The sequence below is a fragment of the Ambystoma mexicanum genome, chromosome 2q (assembly GCF_040938575.1).
Source record: "Ambystoma mexicanum isolate Mex_15411 chromosome 2q, UKY_AmexF1_1, whole genome shotgun sequence".
NCBI lineage: Eukaryota > Metazoa > Chordata > Amphibia > Caudata > Ambystomatidae > Ambystoma > Ambystoma mexicanum.
In genome coordinates, this window is record NC_090924.1 from 540033592 (window position 1) to 540045855 (window position 12264).

A 12264-nucleotide genomic window follows, 5' to 3' on the forward strand; every position below is an offset into this window, starting at 1 on the left:
ATTGCATATTGGCCAAAGATACTACATGCCCACTATGAACGGACCTGCGACCCCGCTTTGTCATGAAAAATACACCCTCCGCAAGCACACCACAAGGAAATAAAGTGACCCAGGACTTCAAAGTATTGTCACACCTCAGAAACACTTGCAGCACACACTGCAGGTCTCACAGCAATGTTGCAGCTCTGCTGCGGTCAGCAATGCTGGCAACATGCGTTGGCTGGCATAAGCAAGTAATTCAAGATGGTGAACTGGCTTTTTAAAGCCATGATACAGCCTCTGTGCGGACATATGGTACACCAGAGAGGGGAGGCAAAATACCAGTAACCAATCACATACCAGCAGTAATAATGAATGTGCAGGCCCTTGGACCCAGACCAGACCATGGGGATGTGTATAAAAGGGATACTCAGAAGAGGAAGCATGGGTGTTTAGAGAAGATGGTTCTGGTAGAAGCTTGGAGAGAGTTTGGGATTTTTGCAGAAGACTATGCTGGGAGCCTGGAGAGATAAGGGGGAAAAGAGAGGAAGCTGGGACAAAGATGGGGAGATGAGTCATCAGGATGAGAGCGAAAGTCATCAGGAGGTGGTATGTGGAAGTCAGCTAGAGGTGGAAGTAGGGAGGCAGTGGTAGGTGAATGCCATCAGTAAGTGGTTGGCAGTCAGGAAGAAGGGCATGAGGATCACAAGGCAGTATCTAGCAAGAACAGGAAGGAATGAGTGGTGATGCTTAGCCTAGCGAAGGGGCTAGATCTGAGATCTTGATCAGGAGGCATGAACCTCATGGGGGGAGGAAGAACAAGAACGTGGTATGGCATCAAGGAGGACCAGAGGAGGCATAGGGCGGGTGTAAAGATAGAAGAAATCAGAACCTTAGTTAGAAGCAGATGATGAGGCCCTCTTAAGCTTCATTTGTAACTACAGTTTATGGGGGTGATACACTGACATCTACAGGGCCTACAAGAAGAAATGGAGGTGGTTGTATCCCACCATAAACAACATACAAACTGGAAGAATAACACAGGGAGATGCTTAGAGGCTCGGAGTCATAGGGAGGTACAACAAAATCTTGGGACCATTATAAGGGAACCCTTGAGGAGAGGATCTTTATATTTTGAGTGAACCCTTTTTTACCTAAACTGCGTTTGACCTCTTTGTGGACCCACTCAGCGATATAAACCTACTTATAGTCATTTTACAAGTGGCGTCAACCAACCTCACAATTTTGTATTTCTGTCGAACAGTGCAACTTGGTTGGGAGTTGTCAAAAAGGCACACTAGCGATTGTACTATGGACTCCCTTCATGGCGGATGAGCAGTTTGCAAATTTTGTCATTTCGACTGCCAAAAAGAACTCTCAGTTAGAGGGGTTAGAGCAGTTATTGCTTTTTCTTGCGCATAGGCCTTAGAGAGAAGGGATCCAATATGCAATTGCTGCAGCGGGTTCTAAATGTCACAAGCAAGCCAGTTATCAAGTCATCACGTAAGCCTTGGAGGCTCTAGGAGGTTAAGGTTAGATTAACACTCTCTTTCACAAGTGTTAAGTATCAGTTGACTAGTTCTGAAGGTGCATGATATGACATTTATTACGTGCCTATACATAAGTGTTTCAAGGCACGACAAGGCAGGGGAAGGGAACAAGGGACGAACACGACAACGATCTTACTAGGCCAAGTGACATTGAGATAGCGCATGTGCAGGGGAGAGGGAAGGGGACAAGTGCCAGAGGAAGGGGAGGTGGAGCAAGTGCAGGACATACAATCAAAACATTGAAAAACAAGAAGTGCAGCCAGCAGGCAGCAGTGCAGGGGTTAAGCGCAGACAAGTGTTAGATAAATGCAAGTAGCAGGACTATAGGGTTGCATATACAGCCCCAAGTGCAGAGTTGCAAGGAGGGGCAGTGCAGGAGCGCAACTGGGAGGGCAGGGACCTGGGCCCGAGATTCAGAGGGTGGCCAGGTAACCAGTGCAGTATCAGACAGGAGATCAGCATAGAAGAGGAAGAGAGAAGACAGAAGCAAAGAGGAAAGTCTTGAGATGCTTCCGGAACCGGAGATGGTTCTGCTCAAGTTTCAGAGAGGCAGGGAGGCTGTTCCAGAGTGGGGCGCCAGCTGAAGAGAGATATCTGCCCGCAACTCGTTGCTTGGAAAAGCGACTGACCCTCAAGGAGTTCAAGGAGCGAAGAGCTTGTGTAGGAAGATACTTCCCAAGAGAAAGCTGGAGATATTTTGGTCCCAGACCCCAGAAGGCCTTGTGTGCAAAGCAAGCTAAGCCATGAGCCAACTAAACCAGGCATGATCTGACTAGGGGATACCAAAGTTCTAAATATCCTGACGCGAAAATGGAAAGGGGCACATAGCAAGTGGAGGATATTGATTGTCATGCCTTTCTGGGCTCATACGAGTTCTGTATGCCCCAGTAGACATGGGTGGTTGACCTGCTAGTTAAACCAGGCTTTACAATATTTTCAATAGAATCCTCATGCAAGCCTGTCTGCAAATACACAGCAGGGGAAGGGAAATCTCAGTTTTAAACCTGGTGGGTATTGAAATCTGAACAATTGTCCTAAAAACAATAATTAACAGTGGGTTTCTATATTTGGGGGTAATGGACATATACTGTTAACATTTGAAAAACCTCTAGTTTCAACATAGGGGATTCATGAGACCCGGAAAAATATTGGTAGGGGTTGGGGGGAGTTGGAGGGGGTATTAGGTCTTTGGGGTCAGCCTTCATGGCTCAAGATGTTTGTGTCATAATGATGAGTGGTGATTTCAATGCTAATATCGGGCGTGGCAAGGTGGCTTTGGAAGATTAAAGGAGGAAGAGGGGCCACAGAGTTAAACATTCAGCCACATTAAGAGGTCAGAAGACACAGTGACAATTTTTTGACCCAATGACAGAACTTGATTCAACTCCACTGCCAGTCCAACTAATTGTGCTCAGGTAAAGACGGCTTTTTTGGTGGCTTTCGAATTTCTTCTCAGTGGTGGCACTGGAAGAGGAATACGTCTACCCGAGGTGGAGCGGAATTCCACAAAAGCTATCTGGTGCCTAATGTTTCCATTCCAGTGTCCAGACTCCTAGTACGGAAGGGAGAAAATGTGCAATTGGTGAGTTTAGCACATTAAGAGCTTGTTTCACTGAAGTAAGGAGAACAAGTTCCTTCGACCCCGACAGGATCCGCCCCTTTTCTGTGCTAAGAGCGGATCGCTGAAAGAAGTGCTACAAATGAATCATGATAGTAACTTTAGCCTTGGCATACTACTTCCACCAACTGTAATGTAAATGTGCCTCCACCAGGTAGCCATACTGTGATAATGGTCACCATGGACACTTTTTCCAAAATGGCAAATGTAACACCTTTGTAATGGACTTGACTTGAAGGTTTCTGATAGACATATTTCGGCTGCATGTGTTACCACATAAGAATTTACAGCAGAAGTTTGAAACATATTGAAATGTTTTGGCCAGAGGTCTGTACTGTTTTGGGGCTTAAATGGGCCCTTTCTTTTAGCCAAGGCATACACATGAATAGACAGAGAGAGGAAATAGACACTGTACTGTATTCACAGTGTTTTGAGAAAACCATGCTGCCGAACTGATGCCCAAAGCGCAGTTTTCTAATAACCGATCCTTGCATTCTGTTTCTCAAGTGACACCTTTCTTCTGCTTGTATAACTTACAACAACTGGTTCCTCCTGAAGTGATTTCCCTGCATAAGTTAGTTTGTGCCTCTGCAGATTTTTTTAAATAAATTGTATAGAGTTACTTACATGGTAGTGCTTATTCTCAAAATATCAAAGAGAGCCATGATGGTGTCAGCTGATTGATCTCAGAGAGACTCACCTGCACAGTCATGGCTGGTGAAACTTTAACTACAGTTTTACTGTCCATATCAGAAGACTTGATCATTACTGCTCTAGATATCAAATGGCAGCTTCCAAAGATTTGGAAGATAGAGCCACTTTTTCCATCTCTCTCAAGACGTCTTTTAAGGCAAGTTTTTTTGGTTGAGGATGAAGATCTTTGTTATTTATTGTGGCTGGTAATGAGGAATGCGAGGTGTCCGAGATCTGAGATTCACATATTTTCTAGTAAATGTTGCAGCATTTAGTTGGTCCGAAAGGTTACACTGCTAGAGATAGGTCTTGGAAACCTGCTGCTTATGTTTGTTTGCTTTTGTTGGTGAAGCATTTTCATTAACAGTTTTCTAAAACAACAAGAGCTTTTGGTGAAAGGAAGAGGGAGTGTTGGCCGGAGATGCCCAAGGGTTGTGGGGGGGTTATTGTAGTCCTACATCCGTCTCAGCTTAGCAGTAGTGTTTGGTGGGCTTGAAGGCAAAGGCTCTGAGGTTTCAGATATGCCACATGGGTCTTTACGGTAGGAAGCATACACAATGATATAGTCTTTCGCCACAACAAGATATCTGCTACCTTTTATGTGTTCTTTCATTTGCCCAATGGCTGCAAGGATCCCAAGACCTTGTGCTTGGTTTGCACTTTCTTCCGGTCAGGTGCTAAACTGGTGGATTCTAGTGCATGTTAGAAAGGACATCACATCAAAGCTCTTCCTTTTTGTCTCTGTGGTTGTTGTATTGTGATATCCCTTGCATGGATTGTGCTCGATTGCTGCATTGACGCGATTGAAATGACTTCTGTGGGTGGAGGTTATTTCTGCTGAGTGGTTTTTCCTACTATTACGTAGCTCGCCTCAGGATCACTCTGCATACCTCTCTATTGTGTCTAGAGGAGGCACAGTGTCATCTGAGACAGGACACCCATTTGGGCAGGTATTGCAATCCTGAGACCTGATCAGCAGAATTTTGAAAACAATCATGGAAGAGGTCAGTGTTTGAATGAAAGACAGGACACGTACGGGGCCTTATTGGGTCCTAAAGGTCTTCATAAGGCAGCCTTTTTTCTGGTCCCCAGAGGATACGATAAACTAAAAGCATAGGTATTACAAATATTTTCATGGAATTAACTAAGCTTTATAATACATTGTGATTGACTGTTTGGCGATTTGGACAGGCTGCCAGTCCATCTAGCTAGGTACAAAGGTGATGTAATCCTACGGTTGAATACAATTGGTTGGAGGTCACTTCCATACATCTGAAAATATGTTGTGACTGATATTAAAGGCACTCTTTCCCATGGAGTAAAGCACAATAGCCACTTCTTGAGATTTAGAGTTGCTTTTTATAATTGATTGTTGAGTCTTCCATGGGCCAAGGTGTCCCCTGATTAATGCTCGCAAGTGAATGTTTGATATAACTATCAAAGCTTTCACTCCATGTACCACCTATTAATTACCCTTTCTTCATGCTGAGCCACAGAATGACAGGCTTCCTAAGAATAGTGATTCCAAGTGCAAGGTTGTACTCACAACAAATACATACAACGTATAGGAAAAGGGCCAGGCCAAAAGTAAACTGAAGCTTCCTTCCTCATCATCCATTTACTGAATTGAAACTGCTGTCTTAACTTACGTCCTCGTTCCTTTCTGCCAAGCAAGATGAGCTCTCCTGCATTCTCCACTTGGCTGGCAGCTGGCTCATGTTCTCAATCTGGAAAGTACTTAATGTTTTGTCGCCCAATTTAATTAGGCCTAAATCCAATGAAGGAGCATTGATAGAAACCACTGGACCCTGAAACAATAAAAAAAAAGTTTTATTGACTTCACAGGCAGAAAGTTTAATCTTAAACTTATCACATACTAATCTGTACATACCAGCATGAGTTAAATGCATAGAAACCATGAGGTGGGGATTACAATTTATTTTTTAAATATAGATTTGTATCTCTTCTAATGGAGGACCGACAGTATGTAGTCAATAGTGGAGCATAGAGTTTTCTTGAAGACACCAATTCCTATGAGATAGCAAATATCTACACTTGTATTCTTTTCCAGTCATGGGCACACAAGTTTTCATCACACATTCTGTCCTGTTTGGGCAAAGTGAGAAAACACTAGGACGTATCTTTTATGCGATGCACCCTCTTTCGGGGTGAGAATTTGGGCACCGGCTAATTTAGGCGTGGTACTTAAGCCAAAGTTATCCTTTTTGGCACACCGTAGGCCGCCGGGACTTCTCAGCGCCATGTGTGTCCTTAAATATATTGTCATCCCGAACATTAATAAAGGCGGGGTTTAGGATAACAGTGTATTTAAGGTATACATGGTATACCGAAAGGGCAACTGTGGCCAAGATGCTGCACTAAAACAGTCGGCATAAACGGTCACAGGCAAATGCCCTACTCCATCTGTTATGTTCCTACTCAGTGTGAGGAATCTGAGGGCATCCTCACTTCTTTCCCCAAGATCTACCCCTCTCAAGTGACCAGGGAAAGGCCGGAGCTGCCGGTCCTGACCCTGGGGGCGTATCTGCGAGGGAGGACTACTTGGTGGGAAGTGAATTGGAGAAAGAAAGCGATATCCCTGTTTTTCCCTTCCATGAAGAATCTTCCATTCCCCAAGCCTTCATGGGATTTTGCACAACCCAAATTGAAAAAAACACTTATTTTCCCCATTGGGACTTGAAGTTCCAGAATTCAGGCAGTACTGTAATGAGGAAGAGTGAAGCAGATGAACTAAGATGTCTGCCTAAGAACAATAGAAAACACTTGAGTGTAATCAAGCACTATAAAGGCCCTCCCAAAGGCAGAGGGTTAGAGAAAGCAGGAAGACATATAGCAGCCGCAGGAGTATGTGAAGCAGCAGCAGGTGTGAGCAACCTGAAATGAAGGAGGCACACTAGCAGTGTGGGTTGTAGCAGACCGATTGGGCCGTTGGGAACAGAGCGCACCGAGACTGAAGCTTGTCCTGCGAGTGGCAAAAGGAGCTCATCTCTCTTACTGCAGAGGTGACGCAGTGGAAGACACTGAAGTACTGAAAACTGAAAGAAACTGCTTGTTTTCTCCGACTCAAAGTTCAGAGGGTTTAAGGGGCAGCCTGAAGCCCTTGTGTGGAACCTGAAGCAGAAGCAGTTCCAACAAACATTTGTCACACAAGTCAAAGACTTCAAAGAGGCTGGTGAGTTTCTCTGAATTCCGAAAACCCAGACCACTATACGAACAAACGTTGAACTGTGTAAAAAGTAACGCTGCAGTAGGCATTTTTTAAAGAGACACGTATGGTGAAACAAAGTGTTACTGTCCATTGTGAAGCGTTCATCTCACAAAGCAAGCGAACGACAAATAGCATATGAGAATTCTACAGGTTACAAAATGGATTTGGAATCATCATTGAAAACTGAGAAGGGTGAAATGACTACATTTGAAACTAGAGGAGCTGCCTTCTTGGGGAAGGCAACCCCAAGACTTTTTGAACTGTGCTGAACTTGGGTAAGGGAACCCCAAGGCCTTTTTGTGAAACTGTGTTGAACTTGGGGAAGGGAAAGCTGAAATGCAAGCAAGGAACTGTAAGAAGCTCAGAACATTATTTTGAACACTGTTTCTTTGGTTGCTGACATCCCTACACATTGTATATCTTCAGTTGTGAGGGCAAGTGTAGGTTTTGGACACAGACAGACTTCTAAGTTGAACTTAATGACACAGATTATCCTTAGTTTCTTTATGTAGGGAAATCCCACCATAGCAAAGGGCAAGTCAGGCCTTACTCCATCCTGGAAGAGTCAACAGCTACCCCTGTTCAAAAGTGCAAAACAGGGTAGGCCTGAAGGGCAGTCAGCTAGGTGTAACAAATGCTAGCTGTTGGTGGTCACAGAAAGGGCTAGAGAATTTTGAGGAAAAAATATACTTCAATTTATTCATGGGTTTAGACACAAATCTAAAATCTGTAGGTTCTTAAACATAAAATTGATCCTTAAAAAACTCACATATAGGCCCAAGCGGGCGACAAAGAAAATCAAATGTTTACACTCCACATTCAAGTGAGGGTTAGTAGCATAAATATTTTGTGCAACTTCATATACTACTTTCAAAATAGTAATATGCTATTGTTGTCGACACATAATCCTGTTCGTGTTTCTGGTTCGGGATAATGTCAGCCTTCACCGAGATCTAGATGTTAACAGATAAAGGGTCTGAACTGTCATCAGGACGTGGTTAAATGTTGACCAAACAATGTGAATGCCTAAGGAAACAGATGACAAATTGCAGAGTGTGTGTCAGAGAATGGTGATGGCACAGTATTTAGCTGTGTGAGGGAACTGCGTACAAAAGGCCTACCTTTATAATATCGACGGTGAACTTGAGGTTATTATATACCACCTGTTCATAGTACTGGCAGGGGATCCGTAGGGATATCTACAGGAGGGGGTACCAAGAGGTTACCTAAATGTCTTATGATGAATCATAGTGTGTGAACCTTCAGCTAATTACTGTGCGGTCACCATTCTCTGACACACACTCTGCAATTTGTCATCTGTTTCCTTACGCATTCACATTGTTTGGTCAACATTTAACCACGTCCTGATGACAGTTCGGACCCTTCATCTGTTAACATCTAGATCTCGGTGAAAACTGACATTATCCCGAACCAGAAACACGAACATGATTATGTGTCGACAACAATAGCATACTACTATTTTGAAAGTGTATGGGAGGACAGGTCTTTAGGACCCCTCTTCCCCACATTACTCTCCTACGTGAGGCTCATGACTCGTCAGCAGCCCCCCATGCACCTGGGCCCGGGAAGCAGGATGGCTGCGGATCGACACGTGGGGCTGCACGGCTCACCTTGTAGCATAACATAGACTCCATTTTGTAATACACTTAGACTCCATTTTTGAGCATACTGAACCCAGGCCTCTGTGGAACAGGCTGCCTGCAGAAGCTGCAGTTCACCCCCCACTTGTCCGCGCACAGCGAGCCCTGCACTTCCCCCAGCCTCCTCCCCATGGTAGATCCGTTGAAAGCCCGTTCTCACGAGCAACTAGATGCAAACAAGTAACAGAACAAACACTGTATCATTTACCTTCCGCAGTACATCATTGTACTGGCGGTGACCTGACTTTTAGTTGGGATCTAGGAAAGAACAAAGTCGTCCCTATCAAGTATACCTCGACCCTGCGCAGACCCCCCACATCCATGATATATAGTGCTCATGACCCCCCCAACCCTGTTCCCCAGCTGAAGTGTTAAACATGAATGTTAAACCCCTGGGTCTCCCAGTCTTATCCAATGCTGCTAAGCCTTTTGCTAAAAGGCTCAAAACCCATAGTGCCAGTTGCTTGTGTTAATATGGTACGACCCCTGCCTACCCCAGAACATTTTTGTGTAATGGTGTCAAACGTATAGACACTCGAATCCTCCTTTTTACTGACCAATGTTTGCTGCTAGTGTAAAACGATTAAAAGAGCAATATATAAAATGCTTGTGTATAGTATGAGAGTGTTGTGATATTTGTGAGTTATTAAAAGCACTGAGCCGCATCCGCTGTGATTGAAATGATAGATGAACTCGTTGTTTCCCCGATCCTTGAGTCACAAATCCTAATCATATGTTTAATGTTGTGATGTGTCACTGAGATCCATGCATCCACCAACCAGGTTCTACCTCACGTTTTGTGTACATTTTTCCCCCGTGGGATCAAAGCAACACAGTAATGAATGTTATATGATGTGATGCTAAAGAAAAACTTTCATTTTATTGATTCAGTAAACACGAGTATATGCGAATTATAGAAATGTGCCCTTTACATAATGCCCCCAAGCCCCCAGCCACACGGCCCTGTAATAGCATTCATGCTGTTCCGTGAACAGTAACCCACGAAAAGTTACAAGGCCATCATCCCCTCCTTCTCGAGACCTGCACATCTAACCCCCCCTCCTCCCTTCAAGGCTCGCCGGAGCTTGAAGGTCCCCGGTATTCTGTTGTTGGAACAGTACAGCTATACCTCCCCGCATTCCTGCTGGACCCGCACCAAGTGTTTACCTTCCCCCATGCCTCCGACGCCAGATGTCACCATAAAATCACTATGTGCCGGCCTGGCCAGGCCAAGAAGAATTACGACCCACACGGTCCCAACTCCCACCGCCTTTTGAGGTATTAGCTATGTGCCCCCTCCGACCCAATGGTATTTCAGTTCACCCTAAGTTTAATGGGCCATAGAAACAGTTAATCACCCCTGTACTAACATACTGTAAAACTATCACTCACTACATCTAACAGAATAGAATGATACAGGTAGCCTAACCCGTGCCCCCTGATAAGACTGTATGGGAGGACAGGTCCGAGAGACCCCCCCTCCCCTACAGTCCCCTCCTTGTGACGTCCATGACTGGTCAGGGGACCCCCTGCCACCAGGGCCCAGGTGGTGGGTGGACCACTGGCCGACACATTGACCAAACGTACTGTATTAGGCTAGGTCTTGGAAACCATTTTTAAAACCAGAACGCCATCTTAAGACATGATTCCTCGTGCGCTGCAGCACAGCCCCCACAGTCAGAGAGTCCTCGCCTACCCCTGTTGCCTCCACTCCCTGGCAGATCCGCTGAAAGCCCGTTCCCACGAACAATCGGACATGAGCTAGTGTTAGAGCAAACACTGTATCATTCACCTTCCGTAGTGCATCATTATCCTCAGCGTGACCCGGGCAGCGGGGCTGGCTTGGAAAATAACTGTAAATCGTCCTCCATGAAACAAAAGCCTCAATCCTATACCAAGAAACTGTATATATATATATATATATATATATATATATATATATATATATATATATATATATTGCATTACAATGATAGATATTCCTTCTGCACGACCACCCTGTCAAAAATCTACAAACACTGTAAGAATAGAAGAATGTGCTATTGCGTGACAAAATGGTCACGATACTCACACCCCCTCAGTTATGTGCAAACACTCAGTGCCCCTGGCCTCCTACTATGTGCTTCTCTAGGGGTAATGTAAAGAGAGTGATACCAAGTCCTTATGCCATGATTACCCTGATGCTGCTAGAGTGCAAAGGAACACAAGCGCAACAGTATTGTGAGCTCATGTAAATTGTTTAAAGAGACACATGGAATGCCATCAAATGTGAATGTACGAGTTTAACGTGTAATACTGCTGTCAACCATATTGGTCTGTTGCTCCTACGTGCTCCACCAACCCTAATACTACCTCACGTATCGTGTTTACTATATAATGCGAGAGCTGCTATTTTTGCAAATACTCACCCTGTAGTGATTAACAGAAATGTTGGTATAGTTAACATATTTGAAATGACTATGTAAAGGTGCAAAGAATGTAGACGTGTAACCCTTTAGAAAATCAATAAGCATTATACATTATACGAATCCCTTTGTTTTCAATATAATTTGCAGCATACGAGAAGAGTATCATCGTGGGCATATCCAAGGTCACTTCCCCTCCCTTCCCATTGAAGCCTGCCAGAGTAAGCAAAGGCCCAAGCTACACTGCCTCACCTCCCCCAATTCGGCTGGAACAGCTTCAAGCATTCATGACCCCCCCCCCCGCAGCTCACATAGCCACGGCCAGCCACCTGAATTATTTACAGCCCAGCAGTAAAACCTGGCCACAACCAAAGGCCAAGAGGTGCCCCCTCATAGGTCCCACGACCCACCAGTTCACCCCAGAATTAATGACGCTTGCAAAATAAGACACCTAATATTGCACCAACATTGTGTAAAAGCATCTGTCATTACTTCTAACGAGACCTAAAGCTCGGACAGCTCACCCCGTGCCCTGAGACCCGACCCCATGGCCCATGATACCTAGTCAACAGGAGAACAGTAACCATGTATTGATGTATCGTCAAAGTATTCCACCTAATGTGCATTCCTCCTGTGTTGTATTAACCTGTAGAATAACCTATTGTAGGATTTACAGGACAACTGACATTGCAGCATTGAATGAATGGGGTGTGCATGGCCATTAGGGCAGAAAGCCAAGAAAGACGTTCATCAATGAGACTGACCACGCCTGGCCTGACAGCACCTCCCGGATGAGCCCAGCTGACCTGCCCACCCCACGTTGGCACCCGGCGGTGTCCACCAACCACAAAGTGACGCATCACAGCTGCACATATAGTTAGTCGACGCCACCCAATCTCCATGTACATGTGCCCCCTATAGTGTGTAGGTGCCTATGACACTTTTTGTAAATATAAACGCCTGTCTTTGCGATTGTCAGACAGAGCGCTCTCAGAGTTTCCAGAGTTCTTTGCATGCCCTATTTGACTTAGATAAAACTTCCATTAAGCTCACCCGCACTTGGTCCTAGCCTTATTCCCATTTTGGGTGTGTCCATTATTGCCTCTCATTGCGGGGAGGGTCGTGCTAT

The 12264-nt window shown here is 44.9% G+C and overlaps 1 protein-coding gene across 2 annotated transcripts in view; it reads right to left on the reverse strand.

Annotated features, from left to right (window-relative positions):
* The window catches only part of DLEC1 (DLEC1 cilia and flagella associated protein), a 1790999-nt gene that overhangs the window by 807421 nt on the left and 971314 nt on the right, over positions 1-12264 (reverse strand). For both annotated transcript variants that reach the window (XM_069647686.1, XM_069647685.1), the window contains exon 20: positions 5490-5648. In XM_069647686.1, the coding sequence (XP_069503787.1) occupies positions 5490-5648 (159 nt within the window). The remainder of the gene's footprint in view (positions 1-5489; positions 5649-12264) is intronic.